Source organism: Neofelis nebulosa, chromosome 5, assembly GCF_028018385.1.
Source record: "Neofelis nebulosa isolate mNeoNeb1 chromosome 5, mNeoNeb1.pri, whole genome shotgun sequence".
In the NCBI taxonomy this organism is placed as follows: Eukaryota; Metazoa; Chordata; class Mammalia; order Carnivora; family Felidae; genus Neofelis; species Neofelis nebulosa.
In genome coordinates this window covers 34,018,478-34,044,016 of record NC_080786.1, presented here as the reverse complement: position 1 = coordinate 34,044,016, position 25,539 = coordinate 34,018,478, and the positions used below count along the sequence as shown (strand labels likewise).

The window sequence follows — 25,539 nt, the reverse complement described above, 5'->3', positions numbered from 1 at the left end:
AATAGACTCTGTATGAATTCTATTCTCTTAAATTTGTTAAGGTATGTTTTATGACCTGGAAAGGGGTCCATCTTGGTGAATATTCCATGTGAACTTGAGGAGACCCTGTATTCTGCTGTTGTTGGATGAAGTATTGTATAAATGTCAGATTAAGTTGATTGACATTGTTGTTCAGTTTAACTATATCCTTGCTGGATTTGCCTGCTGGAGTTAGTTATTACTAAAAAATGGTGTTGAAGTCATTGGTTATGATGGTGAGTTCGTCTATTTTTTTCTATACAGTTGTATACATTTTTGTTTCATATACTTTGATGATCTACTGTTAGGTACATACACATTAAATATTATTATGCCTTCCTAGGGAAGTGACACCTTTAACATTATGTTTTGTCCTCTCTTTATTCCTGATAAACTTCCTTGTTCTGAAGTCTGCTTTGCTTGAAATTTGCTTTCTTTTGATTAGTGTTAAGATGGCACAGCTTTCTCCGCTCCTTTATTTTTGACTTATCTGTGTCTTTATATTTAAAGTGAATTTCTTATAGACAACACACACTTGGGTGTTACTTTTTTCTTTTTTTTAAGTTTGTTTATTTTTGAGAGACAGAGAGAGAGAGAGAGAGAGAGAGCAGGGGAGGGGAGGAGAGAGTCCCAAGCAGGCTCCCCACCCTCAGCACAGAGCCCCGCAAGGTGACGGACTCACCAACTCACCAATCCTGAGACTGTGACCTGAGTGGAAGTCTGGAGTCAGAAGCTGAACTGACCGAGCCACCCAGGCACCCCTGGGCCTTGCTGTTTCATCCATTGACAATTTCTGTCTTTTAATTGTTGTAGACTACTCACACCTTGTTTGTAACTGTTTTCCATTTGTTCAACTTGACTTTCATGCATGATTTTGCATTTGTAATTTTGTATTCTTTGTTAAAGGGAATCCCTTCAGATTCCTCAAAACCTGGAGCCACCCCTGCCTGGCATGCATTACGTACCAAGAGAAAAGCTGCACACCAGCTCTGGTTGGGCAGGAGGGATGCAGGGCTTGGGGACTCAACCGTAAAGTACGGGAGTGCCCAGGGTCTCTGCTGGGCGGATCCCAATCCCCAGACACTGACAAACGTTTCAGCCAATGGGAGTGTTCCTACAGAACAATTCTGACAGCAAGGGGGCGGGGCTGCCTCCCGCCTCTCAGCGGGGCCCACAGTGGGTGTGGCTTACGTATACGCCAGTTTACTACCTGGACGTTTACGCTTTGTTGCCCTGACGACTGTGGCTGGATCGCCGCAGACTAGATTGGAAACTCGCTTGCAGCACGTCGAGGACAGTGTACCTGTCGAGAGATCGTCGCGGTGTCTCAGTTTCCCGGGAATACACGGCAGCAGTAAGGATAACAGGGTTCCGTGGCCTTTTCCTGCCTGAATTCTTTGCCAGGAGCTCTGATGCCTGAAGGGCTGCGTCGCAGGCTCCCCGACTCCATGCGGGGAGGGGTCTTGGCAGAAAACCGTCCGGAGAGCCACGACCCTGCGGGCTGCGGGCTCCGCTTTCCCCATGGGGTGTTCCTTTTGCATCAGGGCATTTCTTTGCTGCCACTTATAATTACCTCTGGGTTTGTGGGTCTTCGCAGCGGTTTGTCTCCAGGCTGCTGTTGGAAACACCTGGAGCCCTTAGTAACAGGGCTTCTGTCTTCCTTGCAGAGCCATGGGCAGCAAGAAGAAGGAAATTGCCCTGCAGGTAAGCCTCAAGGGGAGCTTGCTTCCAGCGTCTGGTGGGGGTTAGGGATCGAGGAGGATGGTGTGGAGTGAGAAGAAATTAAAAATGATGTTATTTGCCAGCAGTGATAGACAGTGTTCTCAAACTTGAATATTGTATCCTTCCATCTTAAAGGAAAAAAAAAAAATCTCCACAAAAAAAAGACAACTTTTTGTGCCCTTAAAATATAAGTAAACATAACATTGGGTATAAGCTTTTTATGTTTATAGTGCTTATGCAAACATAACCCAAACATGAATTAAAATAAAACTAAAAAGGCAAGAAAATGCGAACAAATGCAATTCGATGCTGACATATTTTTGTTGAAATATAAATGCAGCTTGCCGTGAGAATATGATGTAGAGTTCTTTTGAGTTTGGGCATGCTTCTGTAACTACATGCTCTCTGGAGACCCAGTTCTCACCACTGCTTTTTACTATCATTTGTTTATTCAAGAAATATGTTTTGATATTTTATGTGCTACACATTCGTTGTACAGAGCACTTTACTTCATTTGCACCTGGAATGAATGAATCTGTAAGCCAGCATCTGCTTTTTTTTTTTTTTTTTTTTTTCCTGGTCCTAAGCAAGAAGGAGTGTGGGACACCTGAGTAGCTCAGTATTTCAATCGTTCAACTCCTGAGTTTGGCCCAGGTCATCATCTCAGGGTCGTGGGATCCAGCCCCCACATCAGGCTCCGGACTGAGAGTGGAGCCTGCTTAAGATCCTCTCTCTCTCTCTCTCTCTCTCTCTCTCTCTCTCTCTCTCTTTTCTCTGCCCTTGCCACACTTGCACTCTCTCGCTCTCTAATTAAAAAACAAAGTGCTTTGTCGTAAGCAGATCATGTGGATGATCTGTAATATGTGCACATTTTAAAGCAAACTTACAGTGTCTCTTAGTTCAGCTCATCTGGATACATGCTCAGGCTACAGGCACTTCCTGCAAAGTAGCAGTGACCTTGAGACACCTGATTTCCCTTTCATTGTCCTTCGTGGCATGAGCATGTGTTTCAAAAGCCTAGTAATTTAAAAAGGGAGAAATCAATGTCAGTGTAAGGATAGCGTGTATGAGGAGAGGGTGGGAAGAGCTTTGGAATGAAAGTCTGAAGACCTGATAGTTCTTGACTCTTCTCATAGGCAACTGACACTGGAGATAGATTAAATAAACTCTTGCTATAGTTTGCTCATCTGTAGAACAAGGCTGTCCAGTGCACTATCCGTAAGGGCCTTTCCAGCATTGATGCTGTAATACTCCAGAGTTATGAAACTTTTCACATGTGGACATTCTGTCTGTAAATAAATTCTAAGCACCTAGTCCTACCACTTCTTGCTTTGTGAACGATTTCCTCAGCCTCTCTGAGACTCCATATCCTTTCTGTAAACAGGATAATAGATAGCCTGCAGAATTGTGACAACCGATTGGATTGATTGCTGCCTATGGTGGCTCTAAGATTTTTGCCCTATATGATTGTCTTTTCATCTGTTTATGCCCTATGTCCCCTTTGGCGCTAATACTATTTTTTGGTGACTTCAAAAAAAATGTTATTTCCTAGAGCTCTGAATTCAATGTGGTACTCCGAGTAAGGGCTCCCATTTGCTGAGGAGGAGGGTGACTGGGAGTGCATGGGGATATGTGTATAAGCATTGCCTCCACCAGGCAAGCTCCTTGAAAGCAGTGCCCTAGGGTTCGCCAGCCCAGGAACCCTGTCCTCTCTCTGGGTAAGACTATGTAGGGCTCCTTCTGTCACTGAGACAGAAATCGCAGGACATCAAGAGGCAGTTTGGCCAGAATGTGCCACATGTTCCCTATTCATCCCCTACCAAATATAGGGCTTAGTCAAGTCCAGACATTTCCCATACTGTTCTGCTCCTGCCCCATTCCTGGGAACAAGATTCTCTAAGTGTTCAGAGTCCTGGCTCCTGTGCTGGTGTGGCTCATTACATGCCAGGGGCGCACCACAGAGAGTTGCTAGTGACTGACAGTTGAGCCTCTGGAAGCGACTGTTATGAGAGAGGGTGGGGGTGGGGACTCTTCTGAACCCTCAGTCACCTTTTCAGGACTACATTTGGGAGCCCAGGATGAGTTAGTCCAGTTCTCTTAGGTCATTTAAGGCATCAAGAAACTCTTCTGTTTTTTTCTTTCTTTTTTGTTTTTCATAGGAACAAAAAGCATGGAAATATGATTTCTTTAAAGATGGATCTTTAGGAGTGCCTGGGTGGCTCAGTCAGTGAAATGTCCAACTCTTAATTTCAGCTCAGGTCATGATCCCAGGGTCGTGGAATCGAGCCCCTCATCGGGCTCTGTGCTGAGCATGGAGCCTGCTTAAGAGTCTCTCTCTCCCTCTGCCCCTTACCTGCTCTCTCTCCCTCTCTGAAGAAGAAGAAGAAGAAGAAGAAGAAGAAGAGGAGGAGGAGGAGGAAGAGGGAAGGAAGGAAGGAAGGAAGGAAGGAAGGAAGGAAGAAGAAGAAGAAAGAAGAAGAAAAGAAAGATGGATCTTTAGTAAAAGGTTTGCAGATATTACATGTTTCCAGCTCTTTTAACGGGACAAAGACCTGAGCATACCTATATTAAGAATGAGTGGTAATTGTCATGGTCTTTTAATTTTTATAGTTTTAAATTAGCCCTACCAAAACTTACTAATTACAAAGGGAAAGAGAATAATTTCACAGTGCAGAAGACTCACAGACCACCTTAAGTGATTAAAGTGAATACCAACAAGAAGGGGGCAGATCGAAATTGTGTGTCACCTGATAGGATGCCATGAGAGAACACTCTTCTGCTTTTCTGATGCTCCAGCCCATCTAATCAATTCCAACCAACCCAGAGCTGCACAGCCTGGATCTAATCAGGGAACATCAAACATGCCTGAACTGAGGGACATTCTACAAAATTATTCCCTCATAGTCATCACAAGCGTCAAGGTCACGAAAATCAAGGAAAGACTGAAGAACTCTTCCTGACTGAAAGAGACTAATCCAGCAGATGATTCCAATGAGATCCTTTGCCATTCAGGACATTATTGGGATGATTGGTAAAACCTGAATGGAATCTGAAGATTTTATATTAATAATCTATATCAGTGTTTATTTCCTGATTTTGATGGTTGTATTGTGGTTATATAGGGTAACGTATTGAGGGATCTTGATATATCATATTGGTAATTTAAATTTAAGTAATTTCAAAATAATTCAAGTTATTTAATAATTTAAATAATTCAATAAGTTCTTTTGAAAAATTTTAATGTTTGTTTATTTTTGAGAGAGAGAGAGAGAGAAAGAGCACGAACAGGGGAAGGGCAGAGAGAGAGGGAGACACAGAACTCAAGGCAGACTCCAGGCTCCGAGCTGTCAGCACAGAGTCTGACACAGGGCTCAAACTCATGAACCATGAGATTGTGACCTGAGCCAAAGTTGGAGGCTTAACTGACTGAGCCACCCAGACGCCCCTCAAGAAGTTCTTCATACTGCCCTTGCAAATCTTCTATAAGTTTGAAATTGTTTCCAAATAAAGACATTATATAAAAATGTACACTATTAATAATGTACTATGTGTAACATAATATGTATTTCTCTTTGAATTTCATTTATGATGGAAACTAGAATACTTTATAGATAAGAGAAAAATGTGAAGAAATGGCAACAAATTCAAATGCTAATTATTTCTGATGTTGATGTTTGGATATATTTAGCAAAAGATGTGCAAAACACATACACCCAAATAGCACAAAACATTGCCTGAGAAATTAAGGAGGATTTAATAAGTGATGAGAAACATGATGTTCGTGGACTGGAAGACTCAATGTTGTTGCTAAGATCTAATTTTTTCCAAATTGATTCAGTGCAATCCCATATAAAGTGTCTGCAGGAGTTTTTGTAGAAATGGACATTTCTAAAATATATACAGGAAAGTGAAGGATCAAGAATAACCAAACAATCTTGAGAAAGAAGAGCAAATATGGAAGCCCCACACTGCCTGATTCCAAGACATTTTACAAAGTTACGGTAATCAGAATAGGGTGGTGTTGGCAAAAGAATAGAAAATAGGTCAGTGAAACAGAATAAAGTCCAAAATAAACCCATGCTTATGTAGTCAACTGTTTTTCAACAAAGATGCCAAAGCAATTTAATGAGAAAAATAAGTTTTGCAGAAACAAATGTACCTCTACATGGAAATAAAATTAACGTCAATCCTTCCCTCACAATCCAGACGAAAATTAATTTCAGGTAGCTCACAGACTTAAATGTGAAAGCTTGAATTATAAAGCTTCTGGAATGTAAGAGCATCTTTGTGATATAGATACACTCTACAATCAAATAATACAAAGGCCAATGGTCCAATAAAGAAAATGGACAGACCAGTGGGCATTTCTCAAGATACATAAATGATAAGCACACTAAATAGTGCTTATTTTAATAAATGCTTATTTTTTAATAAGCATTATTTAGTAATTTACAGTGCTTAACACCATCAGTCATCAGAGAAATGAAACTACAGCCACCATGAGATACTGCTACATTACCATGAGTGTGGCTAAAATTTAAAAGAATGACATCACTACATTTTGGTGAGAATGTGGAGCAACCAGGACTCTTACACGTTGCTGATGAAAGTTTAAAATGGGTACAACCACTTTGGGAAAAGCGCGGGCAGTTTCTTACTAAACTGAATATATATTTGTCCTATGTCCCAGCCATGCCACTCCTTGAGCATCTACTTACTGAGGACAGAGGAGAACATGAGCCCAAAAAGATGTAACAAAAGTGTTTGTAAGTCTTTGTTTATAATGGCCCCAAACTAGACGTAGCCCAAATGTCCTTCAAGCAAATTACAATACAGTCATACGATGCAATATGCTCAAGAATAAAAATGAACAGACTACTGGCACGCAACTACACAGATGCACCCCAAATACACTGAGTGAGAGGAACCAGCACAAAACCATACATGCTGCATTATTCCATTTATAGGAGGCTTTAGAAGAGACAAATGTACTGTGACAGAAAGCAGATCAGGGTTCACCTGGGGTGGGGAGCATGGGTGACTGGGAGGAGACAGAGGAACTTTTGGGGGTGATGGGAAAGTTCTGGATTGTGATAGGGGTGTGGTGACCTGGGTGAGTGCATTTGCCTGAACTCGGTGAACTGTAACTCTTTAGTTCTGCGCATTTCACTGTACATGAATTATAGCTCAAGAGCACATAAAAAGAAAGAGAAAAAAATGAATGAATCCCTCTCTGTGTATAAATTTACATAAATTTAAAACTTGATTTGAGTGAGCACAAAAGTTGCAAAAAGATATCTACAGTATGGCAACTATTTATGGACATTTTATGGACACAAAACAATTCTATATGTTGTTTTTTGGACAAGCAACAAGAAAAAGTTATTTTTAAAAGTTGACTGAGGGGGAAGGGAAACAAAAATAATATAAAAACAGGGAGGGGGACAAAACAGAAGAGACTCATAAATATGGAGAACAAACAGAGGGTTACTGGAGGGGTTGTGAGAGGGGGGATGGGCTAAATGGGTAAGGGGCACTAAGGAATCTACTCCTGAAATCATTGTTGCACTATATGCTAACTAATTTGGAAGTAAATTTCTAAAAAATAAAAAATAAAGTTAAAAAAATAGATGAAGATAAATAAATAATAAACATTTAAAAATTTATTTACAAAAAAAAAAAAAATTGACTGAGGGGCACCTGGATGGCTCAGACCATTAAGCGCCTGACTCTTGGTTTTGGCTCAGGTCATGATCTCATGGTTCCTGGGATCAAGCCCTGAGCTGGGCTCCATGCTGACAGCTCAGAGCCTTCGTGGGATTCTCTGTCTCCCCCTCTCTCTCTGCCCCTCTCCTGCTCACAGATGCACGTGCGTGTGTGCTTGTGTGTTCTCTCTCTGTCTCTCTCTCTCTGTCTTTCTCTCTGTCTGTCTCTCCCTCTCTCTCTCTCTCTCTCTCTCTCTCTCTCTATATATATATATATATATATATATATTGAGATTTTCTTAGGTTAGTGGTGATTCCTAGAGATGGAGACAGGAAGAGAGAAAAGGAGAAAGGCAGCTTGGGGAAAGAAGACAGCTTGAGCTGTGTATTTGTACCTATTTTGGGGAGAAAGGGAGGGACAGAGGGAGAGAGAGAAGTAGGTAGGTATCTGGAGTAAATACATCAAATCATTTCCCCATCTATGCCCTCACTAATACAGCCTTTGTTCTCTTTGATGGTAGGTTAACATCAGCACCCAGGAGCTTTGGGAGGAAATGCTCAGTTCCAAAGGACTAACTGGTAATTTAAGATAATTTTTGAGATCCATCCTTTTCAAAATTGCTAAACAGCATATTGAACCATGAAGAGAAAGGCTGCAATGAACGCCATTTCCTATAATCTTGAGTTTCATAGATAAAGGACGAGGTGACTTCTTTGTGTGTAAATATATCTGGCTTGATCATCTGTCAGTTCAGGAAAGCAGTCAGTACTGTCGGAAAACAGGGTTCCCTTGTTTTAAAGCTGACTGTCAGACCCAAGTGCTGTTTAGTGTTAAGGAATGAAAACCTTTTTTTAAAAAAAAATGTTTGTTTGTTTGTTTTGAGAGAGAGTTAGAGAGCAAGTGAAGGAGGGGCAGGGAGGGAGACAGAATCCCAAGCAGGCTCTGCATCAGTACAGAGCCTGAAACAGAGCTCAGACTCATGAACCATGATCATAACCTGAGCCCAAATCAAGAGTTGGATGCTCTAACCAGCTGAGCCACCCAGGTGCCCCTGAAAACCTCTTCCGATTACATGAGGCACAAAGGGGAATGTATGGTTAGGAATGTGAGAATCTCTTGGAACTCAGGGGCTGGTAGGAAAGCCAGACCTCCCAAGGAATGGGAACCAGGGACTGCACAGTCATTAGGAAACAGCAGAGCCACCATCCCTGGGCCTCCTCGTCCCTGTCGTCCTGTATGTTATCTATTGCTGTGCAACAATTTACCCCAAAGCCTAGTAGCTTAAAACAACGAACATTTATTATCCCACAGTTTCTGTGGATTTGGAATCCAGGTGTTGCTTAGCCTCTGGTTTGGGCTCTCCCACCAGGCTGCAGTGAAAGAGCGAGACAGAGAATGTCAAGCCCAACTACAGTCTAGTTTGCTTCCAAGCTCCGTCATGTGGCTTTGGCAGATCTTTAAAAGTCATTTCCAACTTCATTCATGTGGCTATTGGCAGGACTCAGGATCCTGCTGGCTATTGGCCAGAGACATCAAGTTCTCGCTATCAGTTTATCTATCAGGCTACTTGCAACACAGTAACTTTCTTCCCTAGGGGAAGAGGGAGAGAAGAGGAGGGAAAGACCTATGAAAGTCATAGCCTTTTTGTAACTGAGTCTCAAAAGTGACATCCCATTGCTTTGCCCTGCTCCGTTTGTTAGAAGCCAGTCACTAGGTCCAGCCTGCACTCAAGGGCAGGGGGTTACACAAAGGCATAAACCCCAGGAGGCAGGAATCCCTGGTGACATCTGAGAGGCTGCCTACCACAACTGCCCCTACTATTCCTTTCTCTTCCTCATTTACCATGCATACCTCTGGGCTCCCTTTCTCTCTGTGTATCCACTCACTTCTCCCTATAAATACACCGCTCAGCCGGCTTGTCTCTGCTCTCATCTGTCCCCAGCACCACCTGCCCCAAGTGACTTCAGCATTCAAGTCCCCTCCCCCACCCCCTCCCATGACTCAATTTTTCTTTCCAGTCCCTTCACCTACTGTTCCCTGAGATATGCCCTGAGCTCCCACCTGTTTCTTGAACATGCCACAAATCTCCCCACTTCTTTACTTTTATCCATGTTGTTCCTACTCCCTGGAATGCCATGGCCCCATCACAACCTGGAGACATCACCCTCATTCCCAGGCCCAGCTCCAAAGCAGCTGCCTTGCATGCAATTTTTCCAGAACCTCTGCATGGTCACTTCCCCCTGGGAGTCACCTGGGCTCCAGGGTGGGACTCTGTCTCAGTCTCTACCCTCCCGCACACATCCAGCTTGGTGTGGCCCCTGTCTGGAGGAGCACGCGTGGCTTTCCCCCTAATCTCTAAACACGAGGGCATCGTCTTTTTCATCTCCGTCTGTAGCCAACTTGCCCAGGCCTGGTGCAGAGTGGGTGCTAAATCTCTGCTGGTTGCATCGATCCAGCAGTGTATGTGTGAGTCTTGCCACACTCCACTACTTGAGGGATTACACAGCTTTTTCGATGGTGCCAGGTCTCAACTATTTTGTGTGCGAGTCTCGTCTGTACAACCAGAACATGGCTCTAGGGCAAAACAAGCATACCTCTCATCATTCTTTAAGAAGTTACCATGTTTCAGGCACCCTACGTGATCAGAGCTGACATCTGCTGGGTGTGGACTCTGTCAAGCCCTGCTCTGAGTGGTGCCAGGGAATTGTGCTGACTGGAGGCAGCAGGGGCTCGTCCTTCCCTTCTTATCAGGCTCTTCCTTCTTTCTAGAGCTGTCAGAAATTTGTTTCCAAAATCAACCCCTGTCTTGGAAGTCCCGCCTTCTGCTGGATCATTTTCATCTGCCTTCAAACATGCAAGTCTATTCAGATTTACACACACACACACACACACCTTTTCATTTTCTCTGCCATTTCTTTCCTTCCAGATGTCTTCCCTGTTTTCCTTCCTGTCTCTCAAACTGTTGCTATGCTTCCTCTCCAGTCCTGCTCTCCCTCATAACCTTGTGAAGCGTGCCTTTGTCGCCACCACTGCCCAGAGAGCCAGGGAGTGCCAGAGGAGCCGGTAAGCTGAACCATGGGTACAAATCCTGTTTGCTGTTGTCCTCAGAGAAACCCAGAGCTTATCCTCCACCTGGATCCCCAGGAGGCCCAAATCTGTCTCCTGCCCCTGCTGGTGTCTGGTTGCCTTTGGGACCACTGGTCTTAGATTCTCTGGTTCATACTGGAAACCCAGCATGTCTAGAATCTAGTGCACTTTTCTCCCTCCCCCAAATGATCTCTCCCTGCCACCACCCAGTTCTTTTCCTCTGCCAGGCTCCAAGGTAGAGTCCTTTCCATGCCCAGGTGACTTTCACCATCCATTTTTTCCTTCCCTTTCCAAGTCTCATGGATTCCTCCCTTCCTTTCCTCCCACCCCCAGATCCCCCTCTGAGCCTGGCTTCCTCATCCCTCCCACACCCAACTTTTCCCCTGCAAAACAATGCTGCTTGGCTGAAACTAACCAACGCTCCTGAATTCATGCATCTTGTTTATTTCCTGGAGTAGTTGAAAGAGCATGTACTATGGCATCAGACAAACCTGGGTTCAAAACTAGGTTCTACTCCTGCACTGGCAGCACAGAGCCTGTTTGGGATTCTCTGTCTCCCTCTCTCTCTGCCCCTTCCCTGCTTGTCCTCTGTCTCTCGCTCTCTTTCAAAATAAATAAATAAACATTTTGGAGGGAAGAAAAAACTAGGTTCTACTGCTTGAAGATTTAATTATTACTTTTTTAAACCTTGGGCTAGTTACTTCATCTCTTTGAACTTTACACAAGCTAGCACTTTTTGTGTCATGATCGGGCTGGGCATGTCTCGCATGTATCTGGTGCACGTGTTGGCTTAGCTTGCTTAGCTTTCCTTACAGGCCCTGTGGCCTAGTGCAGTCAGGCAAGAGGGTTCCCTCACACCCAGTCCTGGCACACTCCAGAGACTGGGTGGGACAAACGACGGAAAAAGTATGCAAGTTTCCCTTAGGTATCTATCAGGTACACTTTCTAGGAGAACACTGTTGATTTTATAAAGTAAATAAAACTCTCCTTTACCCAAAACAAGTGGCTTTTAATCCATCAGGGGAAAATGTCTCAACTGTGTTTATTATCAAAGCAGCTAAGAGTAGTTTGTATGCTGACAGGCCACTTACAGTGACCTCTTTCTTTTAGAATAAATAGTTTGGGGTGCCTGGGAGGCTCAGGCGGTTGAGGGTCTGACTCTTGATTTTGGCTCAGACCGTGATCTTGTGGTTCGTGGGTTCAAGCCCCACGTCAGTCTCCGTGCTGAGAGTGCAGAGCCTGCTTGGGACTCTCTCTCTGTCTCTCCAAAATGAATGAATAAGCTTTAAAAAAATACAGTGTTAGTACACTTCAAATATTTATGGAGGGCCTGATTGACCTTGAAAGAAGCCTGAAAATTACTTCAGGTAAAGGATCCACGTTAAGAAAACTGTTTTCTACCACACTTACTCCATCATGTTTAGAATTCAAAACACTGAGTTCATAAGAACGAGGGGCAGTTTGTCCGTCCCCATGCTTGCTTCTACTCTAACGGGATAATGAATCCCTTGACCATTAAAGAACCCTGCAAACAGATGTCCACTGGAGAGGAGTTAGAATTTGCAGGTATAAATTTTGCCTGACGTGGTGAGTGCTGGTGCCCACTGAACGTTCCTGCTTCTTGGTTCCATGTAGTTGTCGACGTCTATCAAGGGTGGTGTGGCCCCTGCAAACCCGTGGTGAGCCTCTTCCAGAAGATGAGGATCGAGGTTGGCCTGGACCTTCTGCATTTTGCCTTAGTAAGATCCTCCCCCAGCAGAGCATCATACAACACTGTAAAATAATTAAACAGTTAAAAGCAGGAACAGGAATCAGGAGCTGCTTTTTCCAGATCATTGAAAAGGCATCGGTTATGAATTTTTTGGTCATCGGTCATAGATGCTTACAGTTTCTCTAGAGATGAAGATTCCTACCCCACCCCCGCCTTTCTGACAATCACTCTGGGGTTGGGCATCTCTTGACCCTGTGCACAGGGAAGGGGTCCGTGTCACTCAACACGTGTGTTCCTTCTGGCTCATCAACGCTGTAGACTCTGAAGTCTTATTCCCAGAGCACGGCATTTCAAGATCTCTGTGCTCTGCTCCATCATGGGGAACTTCTAGCAAATATTCGCTTGGATGAACGTATGGAAATGGGAATAAGTTCCAGAAAAGTGTGCAAGAGACGATCGATATGCCGCATGGATTAGAGGTGCATAGGCAGACCACAGGAGAAAATATACGTACACTGACCTTCTGACACTTCTGGAGAGAGTGTGGGAGGGAGATGCCTGCATGGGGAAGTGTTAGGCCCCTGCACAGGGTTTATCAGACACCGAAGGCAAAGTCTGGGGACTTTCATTGCTGGCAGTAGTAGGATGTCAGACAGTGGAGCCCCCTGGTTTGGAGCAGCAGCTGGCTGGGGAGCAGGAGAAACCCTTGCTTCCTCCTTGTCTTATTCTTCAAAAAAGCACACCGTCAACAAGTTTTACCAATATGTTGACAGCAAAGTTATTCTAATGAAAAGACCTTAGAAGGAAAGGCATGAGAGCAAGCCAGGGCCTCACCTGGTAGGGGCAGTCACAGTGTGTATGTGAGTGGAGGGAAGGGTGTGTGTATATGAGTGTTTACGTGTGGGGTGGTGTGTGTGGGGGGGGATATGTGTGTATATATACATGGCCTGTGTGTGTGTGTGTTTATGGGGATATATGGGGTGTGTGCCTGTGTGTCTATTGTCCTGTGTGGTTCTCCCACCATCGTGCCCCTGTGTCCCTGGCACCCCAGAGCCCTCCTGACAGCTTGTTTTCTTTAGGCAGAAGCAGACTGTCTCGATGCCCTTGAAAAATACCGAGGGAGATGTGAGCCGACCTTTCTGTTTTATGCAGTAAGTACATTTTCAGAACCAGAACCAGAACTTGTGCAGATCATTAGGGTTCAGAGAGAGGCTTCTCACTGAAAGTCACCAAGTGGCTTCACTGATCCAGACAAGTGAGCATTTGTTATTTGGGGTGAGGATAGATGTACTTAAGTCATGGTAATGCAGGTCCCTGCCTAGGAGGGTGGCCTTGCTCGTTGGTGGAGGGGGCTGGGAGGACACAGCTCCTGATGGTCACTCTGGGCTCAGCAGCCTTCCTGACTGGCTGTACGTGGGAAAGAACGGGAGTCACTCAAATGCATATGCTCCTGGCTCATGGACACTCTTGACTGATGCTTCACAATCAGAGCACGGGGTTTCAAGATTTCTATTCTCTGCTCTATAAGAGAGGAGCCTTCAGCAAACGTACTCCTTTAATGGGGTAGACAACCTCCGCATTCACTTTTATGTAACCGTAAGATGTGAAGATATGTTTACAGAAATTCGGAAATGAAAGGGACTATTGTGGAAAGCCAAGTAGTTCAGTGTTTTCAAAAATAATTTGGATGTTTTTGGGTGTGACATCCGTGCCCTGGCCCCACGCTCCTCAGGGCCCACCACCTCACACCTGGCTTCCTAACTGAGGCCCTGAAGGCAGCTGACTGGTAGGCTACTCCTGACTCCCGCCCCTGCCCTGTACAGTTGGGGGAACTGAGGCCGACCCACTCCCATCTCCTGACAGCCAGGCCAGGGTTGTTTAGCTTGGAGACCTTTGGGCTACTGTGCTCAGCACTGTAAGCATTCCAAATTGGAAGCTCATGGTAAACATTGAGCACTGATTTTAAATTTATTTATTTTGAGAGACAGAGATAGTGCAAGCAGGGGAGGGGCAGAGAGAGAGGGAGAGGGAGAGAGAATCCCAAGCAAGCTCTGCACTGCCAGCACAGAGCTTGATGTGGTGCTCGAACTCACGCAACAGTCAGATCATGACCTGAGCTGAGACCAAGAGTCGGAAGCTTAACCGACTGAGCCACCCAGGTGCCCCTGATGAGCATTGATTTTTGATGGAAGACTACAGTTATGTGCTGAAACATCATGGGTGGGGATGGCGGGAGAAGTGGGAAGGAGCCAAAGTGACAGCGGAGCACAGGTGCAGAAATGGGATCTGTCACAGGTGTTTGCTTGAGCCTATAGTGATTAAGGTGTAAATCATAAATCATATCGGACTGTGGGAACAGGTGCCAAGGCAGCAGGCTCCAACCTCTCACCCTCTTGAGGGCCACTGAGGGCCAGGGTGGAAATGGGGGAGGCCCACTTTCTGCGAGCTTCTGTAATATGCAGAGACTGCCAAAAAGGTCAAAACAGGGAACTTATGTCACCCCAAATGGCACCTCCACTGTGAAGTCTCCTCTGACCACCACAGGTGGAGCTGGGAATCCCTTCTTGCCCTGAATGCCAAGCATCCTGTACATTTCCCTTTTTAAAAAAATTTTTTTTTAACGTTTATTATTGAGAGACAGACACAGAGCATGAGCAGGGGAGGGGCAGAGAGAGGGGGAGACACAGAATCTGAAGCAGGCTCCAGGCTCTGAGCTGTCAGCATACAGCCCACACGGGGCTCGAACTCACAAACTGTGAGATCATGGCCTGAGCTGAAGTCGGTTGCTTAACCAACTGAGCCACCCAGGCACCCACTGTACATTTCCCTCTTAAAGCAATGATCATATTCTATTGTAATTTTTTCTTTGATATCACCACCTCTCTACCCCTTGACTTCCCAGTCATTGAGGCAACTAAACTTTTCAGGTTTAGTGTTCATATCTGTTGCCTCTATCTTGGTGCTTGGCATAGCAAGTGCTCAGTAGACATTTGTCCAGTGGACAAGCCACGTATAGGCCACATTTCATCACTCACGACCTAGTGTGCCCTGCTCCTCCCTTAACCAACTCTCCCCCTCCCCTGGCATTTTCCTGAAGTTTTTTTTTTTTTTTTTTTAATGTTTATTTTTGAGATAGAGAGCACACGGGAGTCAGCATGAGCTGGGGAGGGGCAGAGAGAGAGGGAGACAGAGAATCCGAAGCAGACTCCATGCTGTCAGTGCAGAGCCCTATGCAGAGCCTGATGTGGGGCTCGATCCCTTGAACAGAACTGTGAGATCATGATCTGAACCAGAAGCTTAGCCACCCAGGTGTCCCTCCCTGAAGGAAGTTGAAAGGAGAGGCATGGGGTAGAGGGCAGAGAAGCGGATGGCGGCCTCAACCTTGGGCTTGCTCCTAAGCAAAACTCCTGGACACTCACAGTCTCTTGGAAGAGATTAAGACCTGTGCAGACGAGGTCAAGTGGTCTGAGTAGCGCGTGTGCACCGTGTTCTAGGGCGGAGCACTGGTGGCGGTGGTTAGAGGAGCAAATGCCCCGCTACTGCAGAAAACCATCCTGGAGCAGCTGGAGGCTGAAAAGAAGGTGCTGGCTGAAGGCTGCGAAAGGAAAGTGGTAAGGAGCACTCCCAGAGCGGCAAACTCCGTGTTTTTGTTCCCTCCCCCACTAATTCTCCTGGAGCTGTCAGTGGAAAGCTTCATTAAATGCCTCCCTCTGGGGGCCCTTGAGGGCTCAGGGGGAAGCAGTGGCATGGGTTTTAAAGGCTTCTTTAAAAAACTGTTTTAAATGTTTTACTTATTTTTGAGAGAGAAAGAGAGAGCACGAGTGGGGAAGGGGCAGAGAGAGAGGGAGACACAGAATCCGAAGCAGGCTCCAGGCTCCGAGCTGACAGCACAGCTGACACTTAACCCAATGAGCCACCCAGGTGCCCCTGAAAGCTTTCTTTTAAAAAAGCTGCCTCCTTCTTCCAAAACACTTGATCTTCATTTATCTATGTCCCTCTCATCCCCCACTTCAATTCTTAACAGGGGCTTCTAGAACCCTCACAATGAGTTCAGAAATGAAAATAAAGTTATGGAGTCAAGTAGTGGATAGGAGAAGTCAGCCTCAGGGTGACTCACCCCTGGTGACTTGCCTTCACCTCCCATTCCTGAAAGGCTTGTGATCCCCCGAGCGTTTGTTTCTTTAGTTTAGAAATTAAGCTGTCATTCACATGAGAAATAGGATCAGCATAGCTTGTGATTTTGATAATTTCCACGATAACACAGACTACAAGTTTTTCACAAATAAGTGGCTGCCTTTGAAAATCAACACCACCTTAGATAGAGGTATTTCCTGGTGCTTTGAGCTCTGTCCAACGAGCCTTAACGTAGTTTAGTTGTTCAAGTTTTCATATTCAATTCCAAGTAGCAAACCCCTATTTTTATAGAGTGGGTTAGAATCAATCATATTTTTTCCCAAGAAAGTCACGCATTTTCCCTGTGGAGGGAGAATGATCTCTGTCTTTACTACTTCCTTGCACGGTGCAGCCAATTGCTTAATATTTCCTTGCTTGTCTTTTCTTCCTTTGTCTTCTTGCCAACTCTCGATTTCATCTTTTCTACTTGGCGCTTGTGGAAATGGACAGAATATAAGCCTTAAGATCAGCATAGATTTCTTTGTCTTTGAACACCCTCACCCCCACCATCATCCGGCCACTTAAAAGGATCTTGTAAAGTTTCCAAGGCTGATGATCTTGACCTCCTTTTTTTTTGGCTCTGCATTTTGGGCCTTTGCTTTTTTGGCTTCTGTAGGTTTCTGAAGGTCTTTGTGGTAATTTTAATTAGCTAACTACTTTCTGTTCGTGACCAATTTGTCCTAGATTAGAGACGAGGCTCTGTCTGATGAAGATGGATGCTTCACCTGTGACAAGGACAGTGGTGACGATGAGGACATGGGTGAGTATAGAGCCAATAAGCAAGGTGAAAAGGCAAAGCAGACTCGGATTTTTAAATCTGAGTTTTTAAAAACCTTATGAGTAGGGGCCCCTGGGTGGCTCAGTCGGTTAAGTGTCTGACTCTTGATTTCAGCTCAGGTCATGATCCCACAGTTTGTGGGTTCTAGCCCTGCATCGGGCTCTGTGCTGACAACTTGGAGCCTGCTTGGGCTTCTCTCTCTCTCCCCCTCTCTCTTAAAATTGATAAACTTTAAAAAAAAAAAAACACCTTATCAGTCATCAGTGTTTTGGGCAATCTGAACTCTGGGAAGATTAACCATGAAACATTTTGTTTCCGATCACCTGACTTCAAACACACTGTGTCAGATCTCCCTTTTGCCCTTTCTTGGCATCTTCAGCACCACGCAGACTTCAGCTGATCATTCAAGTATAACCAGCATGACTTTCAAGGCAATTACCATGCATCAGGAAAAGTTCCACCTACTAAAATGGAGGGTAGAATTTCGAGCAGTGGTGCTGGTGTTGCCTTGGTCTTCATTTGAGCTAAAGAGCTCACTTCGTATTTTCACCTTTTTTTCTAAAGTGTCCAAAAGTCAGCTGTACTGAACACCTTCTCACCCCACAACCTCGCACCAAGTATCAACTCATGGATTTCACACTCCTGGGCCTCACAGTTATTCCCGAACCTTTACTATGAGAGAACAACTTGACCTGACAGAATGGAAAGCAGGAGTCAGAAGGGCTGTTGCTGGAAGGCAGCTCTTGACAGTAACCGGGGCTCTGGGGGAAAGCAGCGCTGAGTTCAGGAACCGAGGTGAAAAGAGAAGGAAGATTTTTATCATCGCATGAAGTAGAAAGGCTGTTTATGCGTGTATGGAGAATGAGGACTGTTTGAGTTGGATGCTAACAAGGAAAGAGGCACAGTTCAGGAAACCAAAAGAACTTCACGTGGGGAAAAAAATCAGTGTTTTGCAGGAAACATTTGTTGCCTTTTTTTTGGATGATCTGCTCTTCCCTCTCTCATTATATCCTCTCAGATCAAGTCTCTCCACCTAGAAAATACCAGAAAAGCCTGCCCTTGCCCTTAGCCTTCCTCTCCTCCATGCCTGAGTTTCTGGAGCCTCCCTACTCCCTGGGCCACCCGTCACCTCTGGCTCCTGCCTGACCTGCTTCACATGGCCCATGTGCCTGCTTCTCTCTGGTGCTCACAGGGCACCAGTGATGTTCCTAGTGCCAAATCCCAGGACCAGTGTCCAGTCATATCCTACAGCCTCTCTCCGAGGACTTGGATGATTTCACAGCGTCTTCTCTTTTGGTTTCTGAGATGTCATGACTTTTCTTGTTTTCCTTCTGCATCTCTGGCCTCTCCACAGCCTCCCCATTCATTGGCCTTTTCTCATTTGCTCCCCTTTCAAGCTGGACATCTCTGGGCCCTGATCTGACCTCTTCTGTTCTCACCCTGCACCCCTAGGGAATCTCACTAATGGGTCAATGTATAAAGGATTCATTGTAAGAATCCTTAGAGTACTAAGGGTACATGGGACATCAGAAACAATACAGAAAAATGGATATATCTGTGGCTTAAAATGATTCACATCTTTGCAGTGTATATGTTCTTGTGATTTCCAGAGTAGGAAGCTCTCCTCAAATGCACATACTATCATGTTTCATTGCAATACAACAGATATAAAAGTTAATAACAGAAAATAGGTTCTGGGGGATACAGAGTCTGTGGAGAGTGTAGGTAGCTCACCAAGGCCAAGTTCATACAAACAGGAGTGCAGTAGGGATGAGCTTATGGACTAGACATGGGGGTTCCCCTACAGCTTTCTGCAGGCCTGAGTAGGGGCTACAATCATATGCCACCTCCCTTGTTGTCACAGCTGACTGGACCTGTGGACATTGACCAAAAGACAGCCATTAGGACACTGGTCATGGAACTATGGCTGCTACCTTGGCTCCAAACAATGAGCTGGCCAATCTGGTCTTCTCTCAAGAGAATCTGTAGAGATAGAGGAGATGGTAGTTGCAGTTTGGTAGAATTTGCTGGCGCTGAAAAGTCATGGACTCAGGGCCTGGGGAAGTGATTGCTGCCCACATGCCAGCAAAGGTAAAGGAAGCATTGGTGAAGGGGCCAGTGGAGGGAGAGAAGACAGCAGACAGCACTTAGAGGCTAAGAATCAGGACAGGGTGACAGGAAGGCACAACGGAGGCCAGGCTTGTGTGACCTCGACTCCAGGTGTCTCGGACTCCAAGCCATCTCTTTCAGTTGTTTCTGGGGTTCTGCTCCTCAGTGGTCTCTGATCTTTTCCCCACTTTCTTCCCCTCCTCCCTCCCCACCCCCTCCCAGCCCCCTCCTCCCACGTTCCTGTCCCTTGTAGCCAGGTTGAGGTCTGCAGCCAGACCTGTGCCTCTACTAGAGTCCAAGTGTGCAGAGGCACACTCAAGAGGCGAGGGGGGCGGGGGGACCCGGGAGCTGAGTGCAGGGGCAGCATGGTCCCTGCGGATGGCCCCCTGAGAGCCTCAGAGATGGCTGCTGTGAATCCAGCACCTGAGAGCACCATCCTTGGCTTTTTGCAGCGCCATGGGGGAAGACCTGCACCTTGGCCATCATTAAGCCAGACGCAGTGGTCCACGGAAAGACTGATGAGATTATTATGAAGGTAAGAGAGACAAAGCTTCCCGACAGACACCCTCATGTCTCTCTTCTGGTGGAAAAGCAGGGGCGGGCATCGTACAGCCGTGTGCTGGTGGGAAAAGAAGGCTTCTGAGAAGCTTTAACTACAATTCCACTTAAGTAAGTTAAACACTTTAAATCCATTTAGAACAGATACGAAGAGGCAGAGGGTCTCCGCTTTTAATATTACCTTTCCCATTATCTTTTACTTCTCAGCACATTTAGATATGAATTTGGGCTTGATTTACCCTTTCATCATAGATGTGTCTTTTTACAGATCCTGGAAGCCGGTTTTGACATTCTAACAAATGAAGAGAGAACCATGACAGAGGCAGAAATGCGACTTTTCTATCAACACAAAGCTGGGGAGGTCAGCTCATCTGCTTTCATACATCCGACATAATCTCATTTCTTTCTTTCTCCAACATTATGTTTATAGGTTATTAGTTTGGGAGAAAGCAGAGTATTACGAAGAACAAGAATATGAATTTGCTCTCAGAATAATGATTATAGCCTTTATCAGGTTAAAGTTCTTTGGTTGCAAGGAAGAGATTTTGATTCTAACAAGTAATAAAATAAATAATTTACTGGAAGGCTACTCCATAACTCCCAGAACTGAAGAAGACAGTTGAAGGAGTTGAATAAGAAGGTGTTGGGGAGAAGGACCAAGACCTTAGGAGTGGAGTTCCATGGACAGTCACTTTTAGGTGCTGCTGTTGGACAACTCAGATTCAAACACTTTCTTCTGCTTATGACTCCCCTGCTTGAGAGGGAGGCCTGGCCAACCCAGCTCGGCCATAGCCCCCCTCTCAGGTGAGATGTGTGTGTATGGTGGGGGTGGGGGAAGAGGCGTCATGGTTGTCAGCCAGGGTAGGCCAAGTGAAATGAGCAAGGGCTGCTCCCCAAAGGAAAACCTGCTACTTGAAGCCATCAGGAAGGGTTGCAAGACATTGCAAAAAATGCCTTAGCAACATCCCTCCCCCTGGCTATCCAGCATCCACATCAGTTCAATACACATGGTCTTTTAAATGACCATACCTAACTTGTTAGTCTCACGTAACAAAACAAGTCAACTCGAAGTCTCATCTTCCTGCCTTTGCCTTCATCTGGGTTCTCTGGGCATGGTTGGTCATCACCACCACCCCACCCTGGGCCCTCCGTGTGCATGCTGGCTGGTGGCAAGGCTGCTCACTGAACCCCTCCTGTCCTGTGGAGGGATGGGCCCACTGACCCACTGTTGGCCCCAGGGCCCCTGACCCAGGTCACTGTTTCCTCTCCTTGTGCTAGGAGGCATTTGAGAAGCTGGTGCATCACATGTGCAGTGGACCGAGCCACCTCCTGATACTCACCAGGACTGAGGGCACTGAGGATGTGATCACTGCCTGGCGAATGCTCATGGGGCCCTGTGACCCTGATGTGGCAAGGAGGGAGCAGCCTGACAGGTGATGTCACCAGCTGTGGTCTTTTCATTCATCTTAAAACCTGAACCCAAGGAAGCCAAGAGCCCTGCCCTGTATTCAGCCCTGAATTCCCCCTTTATATATATTTGGAGAGACCCTGAGAGTTACACATTTGAGGAGGCCCTGATAGTCTCTCCCTCTGATCCAGTCTTCACTGTTCTCTCTGCAGCCAGAGGTTTCCACAGTGTGATCCCAGAACCACACGCAGAACTCATCCAGGAAATACAGATTGCAGGGCCCTACCAAAGCCTGCTAAGTCAGAGACTCTGGGCAGGACCTAGGGGTCGGCATTGCAGACTCAACCCCCTCTACCCTCCTCCCCTCCCAGGGTGTCCTAAGGCTCCCTGGAGTCTGAGCACCCTGTTCTGCACACTGCACTAGGCTGCCTTGGCCCTGTATTTAGCCTGGCATTGCCAATGCCAAATCCACGGTCTTGTCTTTGAAGCTAAGAGAAGCCCAGACAACAGGAAAGAAATGAGCAAGAGACTAAGTAACTGCAGTTGTACCTTGTAGTTGTCAGGGCCAGAACATTCATATATAAACATTCATATGTGGGATGAGTAAGACAGCCCAGGGTTCAGATCCTAGGTTGCTGCATATTTAGTCAAGTCCTTTCTCTGAGCCTCAGTTGTCTCCTCTGTAAAATGGGATCACGATGCCTATTATGGGAGGCCACAGTGTTGTAAAGAGCACGTCCTTGGGCCATGCATTAATCCCTCTGTGCCTCAATTTCTTCATCTCAATCATGGGTGCTACAATGCCTCAGACACTGATGTGAGGATTGAATGTGTATGTGTGTACATATATATGTGCGTGTGTGTGTGTGAGAGTGTATGTATGTGTATATATGTATGTGTGTATATACATGTATATCAAGTACTCAAAACAGTGCTTGACACAAAGGAAGCCCTAGCAATGTTAGTATTATCTTTCGGGGTTATTGACAGATTAACTATGAACAGCTACATTAAGCTCTTGGCAGGGTGCTAGTCCCTGGTGGCGCTATCAACAAAATGGCAGCTCCTGAGCTTACACCATGACTCACACATACTTAAACTGAGAATCACGACAGAGTGTCCCTCATAGAACTGTGGCACAAATGAAATGGGATCATGTATGTGAAGCACCTGGCAACGTGCAGAGAAATCACAATGGAATACATGTCAGCTATTATCCTGGCTGCTGTTCTTGGCATTTCCAAAAGAGAGAAAGCCATTCCACAGAAATGCAGCGTGCTAACTGGTAGCTGGTGACCATGCTGCCAGAGAGCAAAACATTACTCCTCAAATGAAACAAATGTTTCTTGTGCATTTTGCCAATGTTCCCAGTCTCCGCGCTCAGTACGGCACAGAAATGCCCTTTAACGCAGTCCACGGAAGCCAGGACAGAGATGACGCCAACAGAGAACTGGCATTGCTCTTCCCCACTTTTAAGTTTTCAGACAAAGTTCTAGAAGCCTCTCTGGGTAAGTCATCAAGGCAGTTTGGTCTTTATTACATCTGCAGCAAGTAAGCTGGGGGTGCTGATGATTATGTGGCAATCAGGTCTTCAATCTAATAAGGTCCTGTCTGGTGAAGGGCCCATTATATAACCTCGGTAGCAGTCCTGATCTGTTTTGTAATGATGTCGCTTTTTAATACCGCATTACTTTTTTTTTTTTTTTTTGCTCCATTCTTACTTTGGAGTCATATTTTCATTGCAAAGTTACTTTTGCAGTTTCTTGTGGAAACCACTGAGAAAATTTAACTGGCTTTCTAGAATCGTGCTCCAAAGCCAGAGGCCAGATGTCACTTCCTCACTTCCTGTGTGTTTCACACACCCCACGCCGGACCCTTGGTAGGGTTGCTGAGTGGTAGATAGTTATACAGAAGGGCCCTGAGCCTGCTGTGACTCTTGCATCCCTCAGCCCCCACTTTTTGGGAAAAGTGTGCGGGGTCATCTCCACCTCCAAATCTGGGTGAGAAACCCAAGGGGTCCAGAGTGGATGTGACTTACCTCACTCCACAACTAGAAGTAGGCCTCACTCGGGATGCCCCTGCCGCTGAGTTGGGTATCTGTGGTTTGAGCCTGAGGTGAAGGGGACAGGGGCTAAGAATCCTGGGAAAAGCAAAGGACGTGAGGATGGGATTCCTGGGAGAAGACTGCGTGCAGATCTGAAATGGTAACAACATACTTGTACACAAACGTTTGACTTTTAACCAATATATTTACCTAAGTTTGATATCTTCGCGGTCTCTCTCCTCAAGATCTGAATCTGGCTCAGTAAGAACACAGGTGGTCTGGGATGGGAGCTGGCCAGCACCAGCCCTCATTTAATCCCTGCAGCTGCCAGCAGAGGGACAGGCTGGGTGTGATGGGTGTAGAGAGATCATGGCCAAGTGCAGCTTTAGGTGGATCAGACAGACCCAGGTTGACACACGCAAAGCCATTCCCCTCCTAGGAGGAATGGGGTGACAGTGGCACTGCTAGGGCCAGCTTTCCTCTAGGGACCCACCCTCAGAGACAGCCCATGGTGCATTCCTTTAGGTGTCCAGGGCCAGGCACATCTCCGTCCTTTTGGGGGGGTAATTGGAAACAAGTAGTTTAACTCAGGGCCAAGTCTGGGAGAGGAGGAGAGCAGCCTGGCTGGGGAACAGTCATCGGAGCGATTGCGGACAGTGTTGGGAGATCACGAGCCTGACTTCTGGGCCAAGTGATGATGAGCAAAGGGGACAATTACCCAGGGGTCTGAGCCAGACCACATTGTGGGAATAAGTGCACAGCCTCCTGGGAGCAGGACTCTGAAGCAGCCTCATCAGGGTGCTGATGTTCTGCTCATTTGTTTAATGGGCCAGGCTTCCTCAGTCGTCAGGAGCACCGTGTGCTTTCCAACTTACCCGGCACTTTCTCTGCTAAGGGTCAGGGGTCAAGGGCCCTGGAGACAAGACAGTCCAGAGTTTGGATCCTGGCTCCACTATTTACCAGATGAATAGCCTTGGGAAAGTTACTTACCTTTTTTGGACCTCTGTTTCCTCATCTGTGAAATGGAGATAATGACAGACTCATTATTAGCCCTGTAATAGTATTTCCACAATAGTGATCTTCCTCACAGGGCTGTCATGAAGATGAAAGGAGACAAAGGATATTCAAGTTCTTAGCCTGGGGCCTGACCCATATTAAATGCTCAACAAATAACTCATTTTCCTATTTTTAAGATTTTTAAGCAACGTCCATACCCAACATGGGGCCCGAACTCACACCCCCAAGATCAAGAGTCACATGCTCCACCGACGGAGTCAGCCAGGCGCCCTTCATTCTAATTTTTAATTCCTGGTCCCTAACATACTTATTAGGGCCTCTCTTTGCTGTTTCCTCCACCCTGACCCCTCACTTCATCCTCTGTGATGTAGTTAGACCCCCTTTTCCTGCTTCTTCTGGTGAGTGGGAGAGAGGGCTGGGACAGGGCTAGGTTTCAGAAGTCCTGCAGAACATCCGTCGTCCCACAGGCCACGAGGCCGAAGGAGCAGTGGGCCCCACTGAGGTGCTTTGCTTCCCTGAGGACATGGACTGAGACGGCTGTGCAGCTTTTCCGGAGCATGTGACCAGGGCGAGGCCACGAGGCCACAAGATGGAATGTCTGTGCACTCCAATCAGCTGCACAGAAGGAAACCTCCAGAATTGGAACCTCTTTTCCGCACCAATACTTATTTGGTTTAGCCATCTCTCATGAACAATAAACAGAATATACTTTCCTGCCTTATTAAATAGTATATAGAACATATACTTTTTTTTTTTTTTTTTGCTACTTCTGGGATTTTATAAAATAAATGGACATCAGTTATTGTATCCTGGTGTGACAGGGTGTCATCTCGGGGGATAATGAGTTACACAGGACAGTGTTTCCCCAATAATAAATCTATTTATCGATCAAATAACTTTAGAGTTCAAGCTGATAACTACCAACTTGAAAACAGTACAAAAAGATTGGTTAGAACATTTCCAGGCATAGCGACATGGAGGCAGACAGGTACCAGCTTTAGTCTTCACGCTGCCTGCCCAAGCCACAGAGGCTGTCCCGCAAAGCTGCCTGACCTCCCATCTGAGAACAATGCTTGGGAGTTACATTTGGAACCAGTGTTCATCTCATTTTCTTGACGCTCCCTTCCCCCATTTCTTTGGTTTGACTCTGGCTACAGCCTAATTTTTAAAGTCTGAGAGCTCCCAGTGGAGCCAAGTTGCCTCCAGCT

The 25,539-nt window shown here is 46.0% G+C and overlaps 1 protein-coding gene across 2 annotated transcripts; it reads left to right on the top strand.

Moving 5' to 3' along the window:
* Window positions 1-1,207: 1,207 nt before the first annotated feature.
* On the top strand, window positions 1,208-25,039 carry NME9 (NME/NM23 family member 9). Of its 2 annotated transcripts, XM_058729998.1 has the most exons (12): window positions 1,208-1,372; window positions 1,686-1,722; window positions 7,967-8,024; window positions 12,169-12,272; window positions 13,324-13,395; window positions 15,739-15,855; window positions 17,102-17,177; window positions 19,757-19,839; window positions 20,131-20,223; window positions 21,141-21,295; window positions 22,642-22,778; window positions 24,799-25,039. In XM_058729998.1, the coding sequence occupies exons 2-12, from the start codon at window positions 1,690-1,692 to the stop codon at window positions 24,861-24,863; spliced, it is 993 nt and encodes a 330-aa protein (XP_058585981.1). In that variant the 5' UTR covers window positions 1,208-1,372; window positions 1,686-1,689; the 3' UTR covers window positions 24,864-25,039. The 2 variants fall into 2 exon arrangements, with proteins under 2 accessions (XP_058585981.1, XP_058585982.1); XM_058729999.1 differs by lacking the exon at window positions 7,967-8,024.
* The last annotated feature ends 500 nt before the right edge of the window (window positions 25,040-25,539 follow it).

Coding starts and splice junctions, on each gene's coding strand:
- NME9 (XM_058729998.1), top strand. CDS start 1,690: ATGGGCAGCAAGAAGAAGGAAATTGCCCTGCAG. Junction 15,856..17,101: donor AAGGCTGCGAAAGGAAAGTG/GTAAGGAGCACT, acceptor AATTTGTCCTAG/ATTAGAGACGAGGCTCTGTC. Junction 19,840..20,130: donor CTGATGAGATTATTATGAAG/GTAAGAGAGACA, acceptor GTCTTTTTACAG/ATCCTGGAAGCCGGTTTTGA.